The sequence below is a fragment of the Peromyscus californicus genome, unplaced genomic scaffold, assembly GCF_007827085.1.
Source record: "Peromyscus californicus insignis strain IS unplaced genomic scaffold, ASM782708v3 Scaffold_15__1_contigs__length_86483966, whole genome shotgun sequence".
Lineage (NCBI taxonomy): Eukaryota > Metazoa > Chordata > Mammalia > Rodentia > Cricetidae > Peromyscus > Peromyscus californicus.
Window position 1 is genome coordinate 37,273,108 of NW_026294447.1, and position 21,427 is coordinate 37,294,534.

The window sequence follows — 21,427 nt, forward strand, 5'->3', positions numbered from 1 at the left end:
CACCTGAGAAATTGTGGCTACCAAGAAGCCATGCTTGACTCAGTTCTTGTGTGCCTAGAATCCCTTTTAAGCTTTTGTCAGGTTTTACGTGGAAATTCCAGCCCCATGTTGGGCACCATATGTTGTCCAGTGTTTCTCTCCCACCTATCAGTTCCCAAATAACCATTCAGAGGCTTAATATTAATTATAAAAGCTCAGCCAATAGCTCAGGCTTGTTACTAGCTAACTCTTATACTTAAATTAACCCTTATCTATCTATCTATCTATCTATCTATCTATCTATCTATCTATCTATCTATCTATCTATTATCTATCTATCTATTTATTTTGGCTTTTCAAAACAGGGTTTCTCTGTATAGTTTTGGTGCCTGTCCTGGATCTTGCTCTATAGACCAGGCTGGCCTTGAACTCACAGAGATCCACCTGGCTCTGCTTCCCGAGTGCTGGGATTAAAGGTGTGCACCACCACCACCTGGCTTAACCCATATTTCTTATCTAAGCTTCACCACATGGCTCATGGCTTGTTACCTCATTTCTATATACCTTGCTTCCCCGGCAGCTGGCTGCCATCTCCTCTGACTCTGCCCTTCCTCCTCCCAGAGTCCTCTGTGTCTGGCTGTCCCGCCTACTACTACTTCCTGCCTGGCTATCAGCCTGTCAGCTTTTTATTAGCCAATGAGAGTCATACATATTGGCAGTGTACAAAAAGATTATTCCACAACAGTGGTACCTCTCCTTTGGGCAGTTATCAGCTGTTCCCCAGTCACTGGCTTCTACTCTGACCCCCTCTGTTCTTTGCCATCTGGTCCTTTGCCTCTGAGAGCTGCTTATCCTGGTGGCTTTTGTCTCATGCTGATGTCTCCAGGCTGTCTTCTGGGTCGACACCCACAGCTCCTCCACGTATCTAGCCACACCATTGTCCTCCATTCTCCTCTTTCCCCACCTTTCCAGCCGGTGACAGAAGCTCTATTTTATTTCTTCACTTTCTTGGGCTAAAAACCTCAGAGTCATCCCAACTTCTGTCCTTCTGTCGTCTTCCCCATCCAGTCTGCTAGGAACTCCTGCTGACTCCATGTTCCAAGTGGCCAGCTGCTTTCCACCACCTGCATATGGCCAGCCCTGCCCAGATCACCACGGCCTGGATGCTGAGGGTCCTCTCTTTCCTCATGTGTCCCTTCCTTCTCCCTGTATCCTCAATCCAAGGATCCTTTAAAACTTCGGTGACTTTATGCCACTCATGCCTGTCCTCGACATCCCTTGTCCAGCCAGAGTCTGTTTGTCCCCCTCAACACACTGGGAGACCTTTGTCTCTGCTTAGAAGGATGCTTCCGCATACCAGCAAAAGGGTGGCTTGCACCTCAAGTGGTCACTGATGCTCTTCCTGTATGCTCCTCCCCACTAGGGTACCATGAAGGAAGGCTTTTTATTGGTCACGTTATTGAGGTACCACCAGCACATGTATGGCACAAAGCAGTGGATCACAAAATATTTGAATGAATGAATGAATGAATGATAAGTGAATGAATGAATAAGACTTCTCTTGAATGAGAGCAAAGAGACTCAGGGTAGGTAGGGTGAGGTCTAGAGCCCAGATGAAAGTCTTTGGGAGTTCAAACAGGCTTGCAGGCCAGTAGGTCAGTTTGAGCACTGCCACACTTAGTCATTAAGCACTGAAAAGTTCTAATGCTTGTGACTGTGGTTTGGCATCTGGGGCTTACCAGAATGCCCAGCTCCACTGAGTAAGCACAGCCAGGGTAGGTGCTGGTCTACTTGGCCCTTAGGTAAAGCAGGGAGTTTACCAGCCAGGGAGATAAACTCAGTTTGTGAAGTGCTTGCTTCCAAAGCATGGAGACCCAAGTTTAGTCCTCAGAAAGTGTCAGGTGTGGTTGTGAACCAGAAATCCCTGGGGTGTGTTGAATAGCCAGGCTAGTCTAATTGGTGAGCTCTAAGCCAATGAGAGGCTCTGTCTTAAAAGAGATGCAAAGCATTCTTGAGAACGGCACCTAAGGTTGTCCTCTGGGCACTTGCATACAAGTGTGTGCATACACACACACACACACACACACACACACACACCCACACACACACACACCATAAATTACATTGACAAGGAGTTTATTGGGTTACTCCTCTGCACTCGGCATCCTGCATCCTTAGGGGTCTTGTCTTTCCTAGAGAGGAACAGCTGTGAACCCCATCCACGTGGGGGGTCTCATGAACACAGTGACTCTGTCTGCCAACTTGAGCTTTCCTACTCTGAGGTCTAGCTTCCCTTTGTGAGATATGCCAATTTCTATATACGAGAAGCTCCACAAGAGAGCGATGGGAAGACACATGTACACTTGCATTTTGCAATTTAAAAAAAAAATGTTTTTCCAAACAGAGTTTCTCTGTGTAACCCTGGCTGTCCTGGAACTCACACTGTAGACCAGACCGGCCTTGAACTCACAGAGATCCTGCCTGTCTCTGCCTCCTGAGTGCTGGGATTAATGGTGTGAGGCACCACTGCTTAGTGCCACCACTGTCTAGTCTTTGCAACTTTGAGAAAAGGGTAAAGCAGTATAAAATAAGGGATTGCTCAGGGAGTCGGAGCTGCTCTGTCTGCATAGTTACGGGCTTGTAACCTTGTAGACAATTGTAACCTCGTAGCCCAAATGGGCCAGCTCTTCTTCCTTGATGTCATAATTCCAAACCCATCACTGGTCCCTGGGTCTCATGTGTCCCCCAGCCTAGCTGACTGGTGTCCTCAGTACCACGTCCCCATGCTCCCCAGCATCTTTCTGTGTTTTGCAGAGTGGGGAGAATTCCCTGAGTCTGACGGAGACCTTCCACCAGGCTGGGAGCCTGAGTGTGCCCAGGATGTCTTCCACTCCAGAGGACATGACCCCAACGCTTCGCAACATGACGGCAAATGAGTGTTTTCAGTCCCGGAGCACTGTCCTTCAGGGGCAGCCCTTTGGGGGGATCCCCACTGTGCTTGTCCTCAACCTCATCTTATGGGTGGTAAGTCTTGGGTGCTTTGGGAGAGACACAGGGAGGTCTTAGCCAGGGTAGGATGACCAAGAATATAGTGGGGATCCCAGTTGTCCAAAGGACACCAACCACACAGTGATGGTCCAACCTAGGGGGCTCAGGTGGGAGGGCTTTGGGGTTGGAGGAAGAGGCAGTACTTCTGAGGTTCTCTCTACATCACCAAGGCAAAGTCCGTCTGTCCGTACCTTTGGCCCATCCTTCTCTGCCCCCTTGCTGATGTTTGCCATGGGGTATTCTTGTTTAATTGCTCTAAACCCACCCTCAGCTCCTCCATTCAACAAGCTGACCATCCGCTCTAGGTCAGGAAATGCCCAGTTCAAAGGGACGGGTCCTCCCGAGGCAGAACTTATCATCTGATGGGGGCGGGGGCACTCTATAGACGTCAGGGATAGGGTGTCCCTCGTGGGAATGCAGGGAACCGGTGCAGAAGGAGGCCTGTGTGTGAGAAGTCTCCTGCTCCACAATGCTTTTCTGGGTCTTCAGTTCGTTGTGGTGCTCTATTCCTTCCTCCGGAAAGCTGCATGGGACTACGGGCGCCTGGCTCTGCTGATCCACAATGACAGGTAAGGCCCGCCCCCCCCCGCCCCCCCCCCCCCCCCCCCCCCCCCCCCCCCCCCGGCGGCGAGCACCCTACTCCCTGGGGAGATACTGCCTAGTGCCAAAGCTGCAGGAAGTGTCTCATCAGCGAGTGGCCCCCTCTCCCTCGCCTTTGCCCCTGCATTGACCTTGCTGAAGGGACAGGAACATGAAGGGCAGAAAGCCATGTTTGTGACTAGCTTTTCTGGAACCCGCGGCTGGACTCCCAAAGCGCATTCTGCACCTGGCAACAGGGGTAGTTCTGTCTATACCCCCTCGCCCCCGGAGCTGTGTGTCCAGCTTGGAAGCTGAGGCTCAGAGCTCTGAGAAAGAGTAGCCGGTGTCCCCCAGATGGGGAGCAGAGAGGGAGCAAGGCAGGTGTCTGAGACCCTGTCTCTCCTCCACCTCCCTGCTACCCTTCCTGCTGGGCAGCCTGACCTCGCTGATCTATGGGGAGCAAAGTGAGAAGTCATCTCCCTCAGATGCTTCCTTGGAGGCGGAACGCAGGGACAAGGTGAGTGCTGGGAGTGGTCTGGGCCCCCAAGGGACCCCAGCCCTGGGCGGGCAGGCGTGGCGCACAGAATAGCAGCTGCTTCTTCAGCCTCCCCAGATGTAGTTTTCCCACCAGGAAGATGGGAGTACTAACCATCCCTGGATCCTAGTGTGCCTTCCTTTTATCAGGCAGGGAGGGCTTCTCAACTTTGTCCAGCCCTGCCCCGCACAACCCCGTGTCCTGCTCTCTCTTTCCCGTGGAATTCTACCTTTGCCATTTGCTTGGCCAGTTTCCATGGGGACCTGTGGTGTGTTCACTGCTTCTCCGGGGCAGGGGGATGGACAATGCATACCACGGACCACGTCCTGCCTCTTGATACTTTCTTCCAGGGCTGGGAGACAAGCAGATAAATGCATTCAGGACAATGATGAGTGCATGATGGGAAAGGGGGACGAGAAAGGCTTATGACAGTGGAGGGTGGGAGCGGCATTGTGGGTCGTGATCATCTGAGCATTGAAATGATGGCTGAGCGGAGACCCGACTGGAGAAGGGAAGAAGCAGAGTGCCCGTCTGTGCTCCTCGTGAGCGCCACACTGCTGTTCCCACCCGCCGCCTCAGCTGACTAGACCGTGGTCATTGTCCTCACGTCCCACCCTTCCCCAACCTCCTCAAGTGTGTCATCACCCCCTGACTCCCCAAGGCCATCAGTGGCCCTCTATGTCACTACCTCTAAGTCCAGTGGTCTCGCCTCAGTCCTCATCTTAGCCTGTCCCTCAGAAAGAGAGGCATATCCAAACTGATGACTGAGGGCCACATGTGTCCCAGGATAGCTATGGATATGGACCGACTCATTTGCAGATGACAATGTTATATCACAGTGTCACAAAGTTTGGGTACACTTGCTGGCATCTTTCTGCCTTCAACAGGTACACGCAGTTGGGTCTATGGCATGTTCTGTGGGATTTCCCACCCTAAACCTCTGTCCCCTCTGCAGAGTCCTCCACTGTTAGAGTTCCCTTACTATCCCAAGCCCCCTCCCTCTGCCTCCACACTCTCTGTCTCTGAGTCATGACATCCATTCTCACAACCTCAGCTGTCATCATTATAGTTCCACCTCCGAACATGTCCTTCCTGCTAGTCCTGAAGGCCTCCAACCTCTCTTATCCAGTGACCTTCAAAATAGCTCCACACGATACCAGAAAGGGATTCAGTATGTCTAAAACCCCCCATGACACCCTCCAACCACTTCTAATGTCCGATCTCAGCCCTTTCTTGTGCCTGTCTCAGTCTTAGCCAGGTACCCGGGCACGGCCCGTTCCTTTCCCAAGCTGTGATGCGTTTACCTTCGCGGTCTTGTTCCTCCCCAGTCAGCCCTGCTCAGGCCTCCACCCGTGTCTTGCCTGGATGGCCTCAGCAGCTCTAAGTGATCTCCTGAGGTCCTCTCTTGTTCCCATCCCATCCATCTTCCGTCTGCATCCAGAGCCATCCCTGTGAACCAAGACACTGGTTCTCTAATGCTTCCTTTCAATATCTTCCTAATGCTTTTCCAGTCCATTGCAGATGTCTTCCACGGCCTGTCAGTTTGCTCCCTTGCCCCAGACCCAATCTGTGTGTCAACAGTGGCTGTTGCCTCTTTCCCATCTCAGAGCCTTCCACCTGTTCCTCCTCATTCCCCAGAGACCCCCCTTTTTTTGAGTCTCCTCACTCTGGGACCCTAACCAACCCGTTTGGATCCAGGACTTCTGTTTTTGGCTCGTGGAGAAAGCGTTCCTTTTCTTTAGCATCCCTGGCCCTGCTGAAATGACCCCTTATCTGCATGACTAGCTTCCTGTGTCTGCTTCCCCCAGTGACCCCCGCATCTGAATACCCAGCCCATGCTGTAATGAACAGAATACAGATCTCTTGTGTGCAGTTAGCAGAAGCACGTTCCTTCTGTGGCCACCCCTTCGAGAGACCAGCCTGTCTTCGAAAGACCTCTTGTCAGGCTGGGCTTCATCCAGTATACGAAGGCTCAGGGGGTCATTCTGGCTCTTGGAGACTCAAGGTCAAAGGAAGGCAGTGGCACTGGCCTTGCATTATGGTACACAGGCTTATTTTCAGACACACTGCCCTGTGCCTCTGTGTCTGAAAAATAAGCCTGTGTACCACATTGCAATGATAAAGAGATTATTTTCTTTCTTAAATTTTAAGAAGCCTGTCATCAGCCTAGACTCCGTAGTAAGTTCTAAGCAAGCCTGGGATGTAGTAGGACTTTGTTTTAAAAGCCAAACAAGAGAGAGAAAGAAAGAAAGAAAGAAAGAAAGAAAGAAAGAAAGAAAGAAAGAAAGAAAAAAGGAAAAAAGAAAGAAAGAAAGAAAGAAAGAAAGAGAAAGGAAGGAAGGAAGGAAGGAAGAAAGAAAGAAAGAAAGAAAGAAAGAAAGAAAGAAAGAAAGAAAGAAAGAAAGAAAAAGAAAGAAAGACTGAGAAGGCAAAGGAGGAGGGCAAGCTCAGGGAGGTAGTCTTTATTACAGAGCAGCTCTCAGCCAAGTGGGTCCCACCAGAGTGCTCTGGTAAGTCAGGCATTTGTTGTTACCCCTGTGTAGTAAGGGTGTGGAGGACGGAGACAGAGAAACACTCCCTGTGCCATGCCAGCACTCGTTCTCATCAGCTGAGCCAGCTCCTGGCAGCCGGTGGCCCTTCCCTGTGGGGTGGGCTAAGAAGAAAGGGAGTGTCTGCCTCCCCGGCTGCCTTTCAGTTCCTGGCTTGGCTGAGGAGCTCTGGCTTCAAGGACATTGTGTTAGTCACAGCTAAACAACCAGTGGTGGGAAGGTCTGTTTAGGCCCAGTCCGATTCGGAGGACTCAATCTACGCTCCGCTGACTCCTCTACTGATGGAGAGAGGGAGACGGGGAGATGAGGAACAAGATACACTCTTCAGAAGTGCGCCCCACTGGCCTCCATTCCCCCCACCTCCTAAGAGCCCATTCACCTATGACCATCAGTGGACTGACCCATGAATGATGTTAGCACACTCACATCTTTGTGGTGGCACCAGCTGGGACCACACCTTTAATACGGGAGCCTTTAAGAGGGAGGAGGTGTCACTTTGTACCCAAACTCAGAAGATGGGCCTTGTGCCAAGGGAACAATTGATTTTCTTGCTGCTTCCTTTTAGGGAAGACCTTTCTCCAATCCCCTTGGCTCTAGAGGTCTGTCAGTCTCCTGGGCCCTCTTAGTTCATAGAAAAGATACACACAAGATGGGCCCAATCCGGAGATGCAGCCTTGTCCAAGCTCTTGCTACCCATCTTTGACCTTGGAGGGAATTAAACACATAAGGGCACTTAACTGACTACCAGCTCTGGCATCTGAGAGCCACAGGCCCCAGTTCACCCTCATAGGGAGCCTTCACAAGCGGACTCTCTCTTGGGGCTCCCCGCAACCTTCCCATGGTTGAGGCTGCCTTTCCCTGCTACCTGGAAACTCTAGACAGCAAGATCCAAGAGAAAGGCGTCTTCAACGGAACAAGACACTGAGATGCAAGAGCCAAGGCTCGCTCAAACTGGTTTTCACCACAAAAAGGTCGTTTAAGGCTCAGGTTTTGGGGAAATTCAAGACAAACAGCGGCTTCAGGCACAGCTAGATACCGGAAGTCCAGCACTGCCCACAGGGCCCCTCTGGGGTCTCCTCCTTTGAGCTGGCTTTGTTCTCAAGCTGTCTGCATGTGGCATCAGCGATGGCATCAAGACACTGCAGAGTTTGTGGCACTTAGGCATACAGAAGGAGAGAGAGAGAGAGAGACTCCCAACACCCATACCCGTCCTCTTCAGAGAATTTTAATTAGCTTCTCCTGTTGGGTCATTTTCCCATTGGCCAGCCAATCACTGAAGGTAAACTCACATGTGATGGACAGCACTAGACCACATGTATGTAGGGGATGGTGATTTCTCAGAAGGAAGCAACAAGAGGCAGGAACAGCATCCACCCACCCAGGAGTCCCTCTGACCCTCCTTCCGAGCCCCATTCCCTGTATCAGGATGGCAAGGTTGTCCACTCACTTCCAGGGAGACATTTCCCTCAGCACTTACCCTGTTCTAGAAAACTCCATCTATGGAAGGAGACTCCCAACAGAACCCTTTGCTGTCTGGGTCCCCATAGTCAGGCAAAATCAGCCAGGCTGACTTTTCTCACAGTTTATCTCCTTTCCTCCTCCAGGGCTTCTGTTCCTGGTTCTTCAACAGCCTAACCATGAAGTAAGTGCCATTCTTGGGGATTCTGTTAGTGCTGGTCGGGGCCGAGGTGAGATAGAAAGGGCTGCAGAGATCAGCAGACCCTCCCAGGATGACAGGCCGGAGTCCTGTACCCTACTCTATCTCTGCCTCACCTAGTGTAGGCAGAGAGCCCTTCCCCAGGTTGTAGCTGGTGAATGGGCACTGAGCACAGCACTCGGCCCATGCCACCTCTGCCTTAACCCTCAGGGAGGGACCCCCGTGTAAAAGTGGAATCATTACTCCCATGAGTACGAAAGCAAGCCTTCTGCCCTAGGAAAAGTGATCCTTCTTTGCATGCCGATCGCTTGGTTTCTGTGTTCACATTGGTCAAGGAGAATCAATTATCTGGAGCAGAAGGACCAGTGTCTCCTCTCTGAGCTTGGATGGCAAAGGCACAGCCTTGTGGTTCTTGCCCACCCCACCTTCTGGATTTCTGTAGAGCCAGACCCCAAGACACTTGCTCTCTGTCATTTCCCCACTACCAGCCTGATACTTCAGTTGAACATATATTTGAGTGAGTTTTGGCTACACCCTTGGTGCAGAGATACACACACACACACACACACACACACACACACACACACACGCATATTCATGCCTACTCATGTGTACAGGCATGTACAATCTTGCACAGAGGCATGTACACTCATGACCTCTCATATCTACAGACATACACTCATACATACAGGCAGCATGTACACATGGGCACACAGGCATATATACACATGCACACAGGCATGTACACTCACGCATACACGCACATGCATAGTTTTTCCTTGGCTGTGCTCAGAGTCACATATAATTCTGGACTCTCTCTAAATTTTGCCAATCTCCTGTCCCTTCTCCAGGGTCTTTTCTTTCCTGGTGACTCCTGCTCTACAGGGCACAGCCTCACTACTCCTTAGGAACTGTATTAGTCAGAGTTCTGTAAAGGATCAGAACTTATAGAGTGGATCTCTAAATAGAGAAAGGGGATTTTTTAGAGTGACTTACAGGCTATGGTCCAGCTAATCCAACAACGGCTGGCTATGAACAGTTCAATAATCCAGTAGTTGTTCAGTCTACCAGGCTGGATGTCTCAGCTGGTCTTCAGTATACACTGGTATCCCGAAGAAATAGGTTCTAATGCCAGTGAAGGAATGTACTTGCCAGCAATAGTGAGAGCAAGCAGGCAAAGAGAGAGCAAGCTTCCTTCTCCCACGTCCTCTATACAGACTGGCAACAGAAGGTGTGGCCCAGACTAAAGGTGGATCTTCCCACCCCAAAGACCTGGACTAGAAGTGGATCTTCCTATTTAAATAATTTAATTAAGAAAAAAAAACCCCTCACCATCATGCCCAGTCATTTGGGCCTTAGTTAATTCCAGATGTAGTCAAGTTAACCACCAAGAGCAGCTGTCACAGAGACCATATACTGTCCTGGGTGGCCCTGCTACTCTGCTTCCCTCTGCGAAGGCTGCTGGACTCCATGTTTCTCCACATTCACCATTCCTAGCTAGGCCTTGCTGAGGCCCACCTCCAGGGGCCATCAGGGCATGTCTCTTTCCCATCTGGGGATCCCACAGGGTCCCAGGGAACTCAAGCTGGGCCATGGACACGCTGAACTGTGCCTAGGACTGTGCCTTCCACTGGGGGTTCAGCATGACCTTGGCCTCCACTGCTCCCCCATCCTTCCCTCACCACAGTCCCCAGAAAATGAAGCAGCTGTTATTCTGTATGGGTCAAGTGTCATATGTGGGCCAGTCAAGGGCAGTGTTTTAGATCTCTTCACTCCTCTGGTTTCGCTTGCTTTGTTAATTTATTAAACACACATAAGCCAGAGCACACCTGTTTTCATTACTAGAAAGATTAAAAGTCCACCGTCATTCTTATACAGGCACAAGCCCACTATTTTATTATGTTTATCTTATTTTCTTGAGATCAGGCCTCACTATGTAGCCCAGGATGGCCTTCAACTTGTGATCTCCTGTCTCAGTCTCCTAAATGCTAGGATTACAGGTTTGTACCATCAGGCCTAGCTTACTTTAGTATTTTAATCCATAGTGTTTATCACTATGTTTCTTGTTACTATAATGAAATACTTAAGGCCAGGTAACTTTATAAAAAAAAAATGAAGAAACCTATTAAGTTAGAAATTCTAAAGATTCAAAGGCAGGGTGCGGGCATCAGCTCAACTCTGGTGTGGCCCCCAGGCAGATGGTGTTACATATACAGGCAAGATCATGTCCTAAGGCAGGAAGTCAGACCTTAAGTCAGGAGTCAGGTGCAACTTTAATTTCTTTTTTTAATTTTTTTTTATTTATATTTTATGTATGAGGGCTCAACATGTCTACTTGCAGGCCAGAGGAGGGCATCAGATCCTATTTACAGATGGTTGTGAGCCACCATGTGGTTGCTGGGAATAAAACTCAGGACCTCTGGAAGAGCAGCCAATGCTCTTAACCACTGAGCCATGTCTCCAGCCCCAAAGATTTGTTTATTTATTTTATGTATATAGTGCTCTATCTGCATGTATGCCTGCATGACAGAAGAGGGCATCAGACCTCAGTATAGATGGTTGTGAGCCATTATGTGGGTGCTGGGAATTGAATTTACGTTCTCTGGAAGAGCAGCCAGTGCCCTTAACCTCTGAGCCAGCTCTCCAGTTTAATTTCTTTTCTTTCTTTTTCTTTTCTTTTCTTTTCTTTTTTTATAGTTCTGGGGATCCAGCCCAGAGCCTTGTGCAGCATGCACTCTGTCCCTGAGCCCCACTGATCCCAGAGAGGAGTTTTTATAACTCATCCTTGCGAGAAATAATTTATGGGTTCCCATGAGAGTTACTTTCTGGAGGCAATGCTCCCCAGATTTCGTTGAACAGTTCTACCACTTCTTAATGATAATGCAGACCAGGCATGTAATGCAGGAACCCTCAGGAGGGCAAGACACATCCAAACCATAGCTCATGTCTGAACATCTGTTCCCGGGGATGCAGTGCACACCAGCCACAATAGGTTCGAGCATTTGGCAAATTCACGGCTTCTAGAAGCAGGGTGGGGCGTTTTTCATTCCTTCGTATGGGAACAAGGGAAAGAGAGTTGGGATAAATAAGTTCACTTGACTGACCACATCCTTAAGTGTGGAGGGAGTTTGAAGCCGACTTTCTGCATTTTCTCCACCGCTGGCAGGTAATTTTAGGTTTGTTTCCCACTGCTGTGCTGAAATACCCTGACAAAAGCCACTTGAGGGAGGACAGTTCCAGGTCACAGCTGGTCCTTTCAGGGAAGTCAAGGTAGCAGGGACTCGAAGCAACTAGTCATATTACATCCACAGTCGAGAGCAGAAAGCAGTGAATTAATGCTGCATGCTAATACTCAGCTTGCTTTATCCCCCGCCCCGGGAATGGTGCCACCCAAAGTAGGCACGTCTTCCCCCCCATTAATCAATGTAGCCAAGATAATCTCCTTCAGACATGCTCATGGGCAAACCTGATCTAGTCAGTCCCTCCTTGGGACTGCCTTCCCCTGGTGAATCTAGAATTATGTCAAATTGACAATTAAAACTGACCATCACACGGTATCAATGGAGTGCCGGTGAGAAACAACAGGACTTCACGTGGCCGGCGTCTCTGTGGGGTCAGTGAGTGCAGAAGATTGAGGTCACTGTGTGGTTGCACACCTGTGTGTGCAGCTCTTGGTGTGTGGATGCCTAAACCTGCAGGTCAGTGAGAAGGTCGGTGTACGAGCTTTGTGGGTACCCATGTTCATCAAGAGGGTTCTTATGGGGATCACACCATCAAGGAAGGCAGAAAAGTGGGGTTTTGTGTTACATCTAGCACCCTGTGGGAGCCGTGTCATAGATGATGACAGCTAAATATTTTACTGAGCAGAGTCAGCTCAGCCAGAGTCCCCGTGTGCAAACCCCTGTGCAGTCCACTCAGAGAAACAACAGCCAGAAGGAGTCTAGGTATCCTTCATAATGGGTGGGTTGCAATCTGCCATGCAAAGGGGCATCTGGGAGAAAGAGAAGGAATTCCCACCAGGAGGTTCAAGAAGAGTGTGTTTTGTGAGCAGGGACTTGAAGGCTAGAAGAATCTCCAAAGAAGTCAATGTGGAGGACCCGGAAGGAGGAGAGGACTATGTGAGCAAGGCTGGGGGCGGAGATGAGTAGAGAGTGTCCAGAAGTGGTGACTAGCTAGATGCAGAGCTACACGGTAGAGTCAGGAGGTAGAAAACAGTGCCAAAGGATCCGTTGGGACTGTGCCTGCCTCTGGAGACTTCGGGGATTTGATCCACAGGCAGGAAGGTGAGGCTATTCTAGTGGTCCAGGGATGAGTGGCTGTGACCCAAATGAAAGAATGGCCGGGGCAACAGTGGGGGCAATCATGGGACACCAGTCCATAGGCCATGGCCTGGTTCAGTTTTATCTACCTGTCTATGTATGAATGTATGAATGTATGAATGTATGTATGTATGTATGTATGTATGTATGTATGTATGTATGAATGTATGTATGTATGTATGTAGGCATCTATCTATTCATCTATCTATCCTCTATCTATCATCTATCTATTCGTCTACCTACCTATCTCTCTATCTCTGTCTATCTATCTGTCTATCTATCTATCTATCTATCTATCTATCTATCTATCTATATCTATCTATCCTCTATCTATTCATCTACCTACCTATCTCTCTATATCTATCTATCTATCTATCTATCATCTATTATCTATCTATTCATCTATCTATCATCTGTCTATCTATCATCTATCTATTATCTATCTATCTATCTATCTATCTATCTATCTATCTATTATCTACCTATCTATCTATCATCTATCTATCTATCTATCTATCTATCTATCTATCTATCTATCTATCTATTTGTCTGAGGTAGGGTCTCTCTACATAGCTGTAGAGAACTCACTCTGTAGACCAAGCTGGCCTCGAATTCACAGAGATTTTCCTGTCTCTACCTCCCAAGTGCTGGGATTAAAGGCATAAACCACCACACCCAGCTTAAAATGCCAGTTTTTTTTTTTTTAAAAAAAACTTATTTATTGTATTGCAGTTTTGCTGGCATATATCTGTGCATCACGTGCATGAGTTACAGGCAGTTGTGAGCTGCCATGTGGGTACTGGGAATCAAACCTGGGTCCTCTGGAAGAGCAGTCAGTGCTCTTAACCACTGAGCCACCTCTCCAGGCCCCCGTGGCCTGGTTTTAAAGGGCGATGCTGAGGTCTTGTTTCTGTGGAGAATAATAAAGGCAGAGGGTGGGAGAGGAAACACAAAAGGCAAGCATGCGAGGTAACCGGCCAGCTGTGGTAACAACTGCATTAAAGCCTAGGAGACGGGTCGGAGCAGAGGATTTAGACTTGACAGATGGGTGCTGGGAGACTGAAGTTGAAGTGACAGGGACAGACGGGTCACCTAAGGGGACAGGATCAGCAGAGGCCCAGGGAGGCCTCACTAAGAGAGGACAAGGAAGGCGTCTTCTTCTAGGCTGTGAGATCACGCAAGTCCGTGACGGCGTGGCTGGAGGATGTCCACCTTCGCCATCTGGGTCTTTCTAGGGTAAGCAGAGGCTCAAGGTGTGGAGACAGAACAGAGCTTACTTTCCAAGGGATGTGTAGGAGGCAGGAAGTAAGACATTAGAGAGACCTGGAGGGAAAACTGGATGGGGGGAGGGGTGCGGCTTGAGGAGCTGCGTGGTTTGTTTTACAGAAACCCCCACACACTTGGACCTGGTTGGAGTTTAAAGGGGAAGGTGTGGGTGGGTGTAGAGAGAGGAGAATGTTAGAAAGAGGAGGACGGTCAAAACAGCAAGTCTTCGGGAGAAATGGGAGGGAGGGAGGGAGGGAGGGAGGGAGCGAAAACAGAGTGAACTGTGCACGGGAGAGATGGAGCTCATCCTGGGGGGAGACAGGAAGAATGGTGGAAAGAGGGGTCCTGAGCTGGAGGCAGGATTCCTCACCCAGGAAGGAAAATCTTGTTAGCCCCGCCCAGTCCAGCTCTCCACTCTGTCTGTCTGTCTGTCTGGAGGATCTCTGGAGATGTACCCTCCACCTCAGTATACATATTTCAGCCAAGCTTTTCTTTCACAGGGTCAGATCCCATAGACACTTTCCCATCAGTTCTCAAAGACTCCATTCTTGGGACTTAATTCTCAAGGCTAGGCCAAGGACATGCTGTAACTACTCACAGGCGGAAAATGAGGAGCTCCGAAGAAGTCTCTAAATTGAGTTATTAAAAACCTCCAAGACGTGCTTTTTGTCATAATGTTTGAAAAATCTGAATCCTGCCCTAGATATTTGAAGCTGAATGTAACCAATGAGCCTATCTAGAAGGATAGGTGTGGAAAAAAACATGAATGAGGAGACCACATGATTGTGAGCATGTGTGCATGTGTTCATGCCCACATCTACCCACACGTGTGTGTCTTGTGATCTCTTTTACTATGGGTTTTATTTTATTTTATTTTTTTGGTTTTTTGAGACATAGTCTCTCTGTGTAGCTTTGCGCCTTTCCTGGAACTCACTCTGTAGACCAGGCTGGCCTCAAACTCACAGAGATCCTCCTGCCTCTGCCTCCCGAGTGCTGGGATTAAAGGCGTGCGCCACCACTGCCCGGCTACTATGGGTTCTATATCCTGAAACCCTTACCTGCTCTGAAGGCCCCACTTGTAACGTATTATCAAGTTTCCACCCTCTTCATACCTCATGGTGGGCACCAATCTCCGTAATGGCTTTTGAGAGGACAAACCATCTTCAAACCTTCACCATCACTAAGAAAAACCTGCACAAGGAGCAAAAGGAAATTACTCAAAGTAAATTAAACATCAGAGCACCAACCGTTCTCATAGAGGACCCAGGTTTGGTTCCCAGCACCCACGTCAAACTCTAGTCTTAGGGGATCCAACACTCTCTGGCCTCCAAAGACACCTGCACACACATCATATGCGTAAACTCATGTAGGCATGCACACACACATAAATAAAAGTAAGTAAATCTTTAAAAATCATCTTGGGTTTGATGAGATCATAGAATTATTTCCCTTTTTATTTTCCAACTTTTCTACAAGGATGTGTCCTTTTATCCTTTTGCTTTTAAAAGAATATTTATTTTTATGTGGTGCTTTACCTCCATGCATGTCTGTGTGAGGGTGCCAGATCCCCTAGAACTGGAGTTACAGACAGTTGTGAGCTGCCATGTGGGTCCTGGGAATTGAACCCAGGTCCTCTGGAAGAGCAGCCAGTGCTCTTAACCCCTAAGCCATCTCTCTAGCCCTCAATGCTTATTTTTGAGACAGAGCCTAGGCTGGCCTCTAACTCACTATGTAGCTGAGGATAACCTTGAACCCCTAATCCTCCTGCCTCTACCTGCTAACTACTAAGATGACAAGAAAACACCTCTCCCTGTGGCAGACTTCGATGGGCACTGGCATCATATCCAGACAGGCAGGGTAGTTATACATCATGCACTTATAGATTCTTACCCATATCTCTTGATAAGTGTGTCATATCCTGTTGGATATCACCGAGGAGTGAAATTGCTAGGTCATCGAGTATACATGCATTCATTTTCAGTAGCTGAGGCCAGCTCTTCTCCAGTGTGTCTGGCCAGGGCATATACTCAGTTTCTGTGGAGGAAAGCTCCCAACACCCCTACCCTCATCTACACTTGGCCGGTCCATACTCTCCCCCTTTGACCAGTGTGGAGTATTGCCTTTGAGTTGCAGAAACTGAAAAATAAAGAGCTTTCTCGAAGGGATCCATCTGAGTTATCAGTAGTGATTTGTCCATTGCCACCAGCATAAGCCCAGAATGTTTGCAGAAGGCTAAAAGGCTGGCTGACAAGTTCGCAGGGCTCTGGGTACCCTTGTATGCCTAAAGCATAGCCTCTCTGATGCACCTGTGTTCACTGACATGCTCTCCAGGCACACTAGAGGCATTGAGAAGAAGGGCAATATTTTCCCCTCGAAAAACCAAAAAAAAAAAAACCTTGGGAATAAGGTGATCCTCTTCCTACTGTTTCCTCTACCTACCCCCACACAAGCCTCGGTCACCCTGGTACCCGAGGAATGCTCTTGTTTATGTCTCTTGCAGGGACCGGGACCTGATCAGCAAGTGCGGGGATGATGCACGCATCTACATCATGTTCCAGTATCACCTCATCATTTATGTGCTCATCCTCTGCATCCCCTCCCTGGGCATCATTTTGCCTGTTAACTACATTGGAACTGTTCTGGGTAGGCAGCGCTCAGTGGGCTGTTGGCCCTGAGCCATTGGCAGCTTAATAGGTTGGATAAGCCTTGGGCCTTGGGGGTCTAGAAATCTGGCTTTTAGTCCTTTCTCTGGAAGGCAGTTGTCATGTGTCCTTAGGCACACTGTATTGCACTTCCCTCATGTACGGACTGGAGATTATACAGCCTTGATTGATCCAGGGCCTGGAACAGGACAAGCTCATAGTTCATTCCGGAACTGTCTATCAATGTCCCTGTGCAGTTGGAGGTTGTGTGGCTTACTGGAGAGGCTTCTGGCCCCTACTTCTCCTGACATGTGCCCTGATGGACACAGCTCTGTTCATGCAGAATTTTTCCGGTAGGACTTCTGCCCACACTCATTGTAACAGGACAGTGTTGTGAGTGAGAGCTTGGCTCCTAAGACAGAAAGATCCTGGCTCTACAGCCTTTGTCCACATTGACTTAAATGCCTTCTCTCAAGCTAACCAAGTGTTTTACGATCTGAATCTGTCCCCTCTACTGTTTAGACACAGGGAGAGACATAGGTCAAGTACCTGGTTCTCTGTAGGAACTCAGGGAACAGTAACTGTGTCTTCCTTAGGACTGTGGAAGGGACGGAGCTGTGGGAAGACTGGTATCCAGTGGTTCCTTCGATGTCCAGTTAGCAGCCAGTTTTACCTCACTCCTTGGGTTTTCCCTGTTACTCTCAGCCAGACGTAGGCCCGAATGAATCCGAGGTAGCATATTGAGCATGCACCAGAGGGAGTGTGCCTGACATTCCAGATTTTCATCCCGAGCGCTAGCATGTGGTGATGATAATGCAGGGGTCTTAGAGGTTCTATGAAGCCTGGAGCTGCCTGAACAGACAGATTAATTCACGTGGCCAGAAGGAGCTACTTGGTTCCAATAAGACAGTGTCCCATTTTATGGAGTTTAGGGTTTTTTTAGGATTGTGGCCAGCACTGCAAATGTCATCGGTCTGATGAAGGCTAGACAGCCATCTGGTTCCCTCAAAGCTAGTTTGCAGGGCATCTGTTACATGCCAGTCATGCTCTGGGAATTCCCCAGAGACACTTGGTCTCACAGATTAGAGCCCAGGTCAGCACCAACCAGAAGTTGGGGACAGACCTGGGGATCAGAAGGAAAAGCAGATGTAGTCGAGGATCTCTAGATCCTTGGCATTTGTTCGGGAACCTTGAATTCTATCCCCACCATTGCCCCCAGCAGTGTGGAGGCCAGGATTGAGGTTGGCCCTTTCTTCTCTCTTTCAGAATGGAATAGTCACTTTGGCCGGACCACCATTGTTAATGTCTCCACAGAGTAGGTACCTCATCTTCACTCCCGTTCTACTGATTGCTGGTGGGGAAAGACAGGCTAGTGTGTTGGTACCCAACATGGGCAGCTCTGTGCTGACGAGGCAGGCCTGGTTTCTTTGGTTTGGAATCTAGGTCCCGAGTGGGGTGCCAGATGTTGCATTTTTCTGGTGGGACAGAATTTTTTTTTTTTTTTTTTTTTTTTTTTTTTGCCAAATGCCATTTATTGAAGGGGGGAGGAGGTCTTAAATACAGGTTTACAGCACAATGGGAGAACCCCAGAGGGCAGAAGTTCGCTACGGATGTCTTACAATCTTGCATCTAAGCTGTTAACACCCATTATGCAGGATACACAGACAAGGAACTTCCCTTAAGCATTCAGGAGGGTGGAACTCGGCAGGGAATTAGCATAGGGAGGATATCAAGATCAAGGTCAGCAAGCAAGGCAACAGTTACCCAAAACGGGGGCCAGGACCCTACAGGTCCCCCTTTTACTAGAAAACGAGCTTCTGACTTAGGTTGCATGGGACGTCAGCAGGTCACCTTACTGGTCATGGAGACGCTTGCCCAGGCCACACAGGTGCTCTGGGACAGAACTACCCACACTGAGGAATGGTCCTATTGTGGAGTGTGTTAGTTAGGGTTACTATTGCTGTGAGGAAACACCATGACCAAAAAAGCAAGCTGGGGAGGGTTTATTTGGCTTACACTTCCACATTGCAGTCTTATCGCTGAAGGAAGTCAGGGCAGGAACTCAAGCAGGGCAGGAACCTGGGTGGAGGAGCTGATGCAGAGGCCATGGAGGGGTACTGCCTACTGGCTTGCTCATCATGGCCTGCCCAGCCTGCTTTCTTATAGAACCCAGGACCACAAGCCCAGGGATGGCACCACCCACAGTGAGATAGGCCCTCCCTAAAGGCCCTCCCATTAATCATTAATTAAGAAAATGCCCTACAACTGGAACTTATGGAGCCATTTTCTCAATTGATGCTCCCTCCTCTCTGATGGCTCTACCTTGTGTCAAGTTGACATAACATTATCCAGCACACTTAGTGTATCTGCCCCTGAGAAGACCCTGTAGCAGGGCGGGAGTAGGGTATAAGATACAGTATCCTTGACAACCCCAGGTTCAAGTCAGCCCTCAGATAATTGAGTGACTCACTGGCCCACCAGTCTGCCCTTCTGATGTCCACAACAGGAGAATCAGATGATGGGTTCAGGCGTCGCTGCTGCCACCTACTGGCTCTGTGTCTGGGAAACTCTTGCTCCAGATTCAGTCCTTAAGCATGGGAAATATCTTAGAGGATGTGATGCTTTCCTCTGAGTTCCTTCCTATTCTTAGGCCAGGAACCAGCCAACCTGATGGGTAGCCACATCAAACCTGAACTGAGCCGGATGCGGCCCTGCTTGCCTATGCTAAGGCTCACTAGATGGCTTGGCCAACTTCCTGACTAAACTGCAGAAGCAGTTCCCATCCCACCCCATCCCTACCTGCTTCACACCTCTACCCCCCTGCCATGGGCCTCAGAGCAGACTAGCATTGCTGGAGCTCTCTGATCTGCAGAATACAGCTGTGGCATCCTCTCCTCTCCTCCACCAGCCAGCTTTGCCCACCCCAGGGTCGCCTGCTGGAGCAGAACCACCAGCACTTCCCAAGCCAGTCATTCTGAGGTGCCTCATGTCCCGCCCCAAGAAGTGGAATCCCACAGAGCAGCAGGGGGCCTTTGGTGTGTAAGACTCCACACCGCACAGTTCTTTAAAGAACACGCCCTTGCCCCAATGTAGAATCTGAGTGACTAGGCATGTATTCAGGTAGGCAGAGGCCTGTGGCAGGTCAGGCGCTGAGCCAGAAGGAGTAGACCCGGCTTGCTCTCCTTGAGCCATGCCACTCAGGCTTCCAAACAGTAACTCTGAGCAGATGCCTCTGATCAGGGGGGCAGGGGGAGGAAGAGCAGAGCCCCGTGGCCACCAGCCCTCCACTCCAGGGAAATGGGATCGCTTAGCCTTCCTCTCCCTGCATATGACCCAGTACCTCCTCCCTCAGCCTACTGGGCATCTGTGAGGCGAGGGTTGGGTGTCCACGTACATGGGCTGCTAGGGCTACTCTCTCAGGCAGGTTAGCCACAGCTCTAGCCCTCCTTTCCCTAGGGGTGAAATGGGAGGGATGGTCAGGGAGCCACCCTGAGGGTCTGGTGAGAAGATGCAAATAAAGGGCTGGATCTGGTTCACTGGAAGTCCTGTTGTGATGGGAGTGAGTCTGGGGACACTGTAGTGGAGGGAGGGATGTCTGGGGACACTGTAGTGGAGGGAGGGATGTCTGGGGACACTGTAGTGGAGGGAGGGATGTCTGGGGACACTGTAGTGGTGGTGGGGATGTCTGGGGACCCTATAGTGGAGGGAGGGATGTCTGGGGACACTGTAGTGGAGGGAGGGATGTCTGGGGACACTGTAGTGGTGGGGGGGATGTCTGGGGACACTGTAGTGGAGGGAGGGATGTCTGGGGACACTGTAGTGGAGGGAGGGATGTCTGGGGACACTGTAGTGGAGGGAGGGATGTCTGGGGACCCTACAGTGGTGGGGGGATGTCTGGGGACCCTATAGTGGAGGGAGGGATGTCTGGGGACACTATAGTGGAGGGAGGGATGTCTGGGGACCCTATAGTGGTAGGAGGGATGTCTGGGGACACTGTAGTGGAGGGAGGGATGTCTGGGGACACTGTAGTGGAGGGAGGGATGTCTGAGGACACTGTTGTGGAGGGGGGGATGTCTGGGGACACTGTAGTGGAGGGAGGGATGTTCGGGGACACTGTAGTGGTGGTGGGGATGTCTGGGGATACTGATGGTGTGGTGGGGGTATAACAACTCTGTGGGGCTCCAGAGGCCTGCAGCACACCTGAGTCTTGTGCTCCACTCCTCCTCCACCCCACCCCCGCCCCGGCAGGAGTAAGCTGCTGTGGCTGCATGGTCTCTTCGCTCTCATGTACTTCCTCATCAACTTCGCCCTCATGGGCCATCACTGTTTGGGATTTGTGCCCAAGAAGAACCTCAAGGTGAGTGTGTGAAGGATCCTCTCCCCAGCTTCACAAAAGTGGCGTCTTGGCTCTCCCTGAGGGGTTGGGGGTAGTCTCCCTCCAGCAGGAGCAAGCCCTTGTTTGCCCTACCCCTGCATGCCCTTCCCTCCACTCCCCCTGCCCTAGTTCATCCCAGTTGCTAAGCCATGAAAGCCCCTCACACAGGATGGCAAGTAACTGCTCAAGGTTGCCTCCTGTCTTCTGCCCCTGCTGCCCTAGGAACTCTGGGAGCTGGGTTAGAATGTATGTTCTAGAATTTTCCCACCCTTGTCCAACTCCCTGGCTGAGGGCTGCCCTTCGGGACTTCATCTCTCTTTTTTTTATTTTAGTATTCTTTAAGTGTGTGTGTGTTGTGTGTGTGTGTGTGTGTGTGTGTGTGTGTGTGTGTGTGTGTGTGTGTGTGCATGCTCATGTGTATGTATACTCATTCACATGGAGTCCAGAACAGAACATCGGGTGTCCTACTCTGTCACTC

The 21,427-nt window shown here is 49.8% G+C and overlaps 1 protein-coding gene across 1 annotated transcript in view; it reads left to right on the forward strand.

Moving 5' to 3' along the window:
* The window catches only part of Tmem63c (transmembrane protein 63C), a 77,121-nt gene that overhangs the window by 32,816 nt on the left and 22,878 nt on the right, over nucleotides 1-21,427 (forward strand). The window contains exons 3-9 of the mRNA XM_052738614.1: nucleotides 2,794-3,003; nucleotides 3,517-3,596; nucleotides 4,042-4,123; nucleotides 8,295-8,332; nucleotides 16,433-16,575; nucleotides 17,841-17,889; nucleotides 20,823-20,931. Of these exons, the coding sequence (XP_052594574.1) occupies nucleotides 2,860-3,003; nucleotides 3,517-3,596; nucleotides 4,042-4,123; nucleotides 8,295-8,332; nucleotides 16,433-16,575; nucleotides 17,841-17,889; nucleotides 20,823-20,931 (645 nt within the window). The 5' untranslated portion in view covers nucleotides 2,794-2,859. The remainder of the gene's footprint in view (nucleotides 1-2,793; nucleotides 3,004-3,516; nucleotides 3,597-4,041; nucleotides 4,124-8,294; nucleotides 8,333-16,432; nucleotides 16,576-17,840; nucleotides 17,890-20,822; nucleotides 20,932-21,427) is intronic.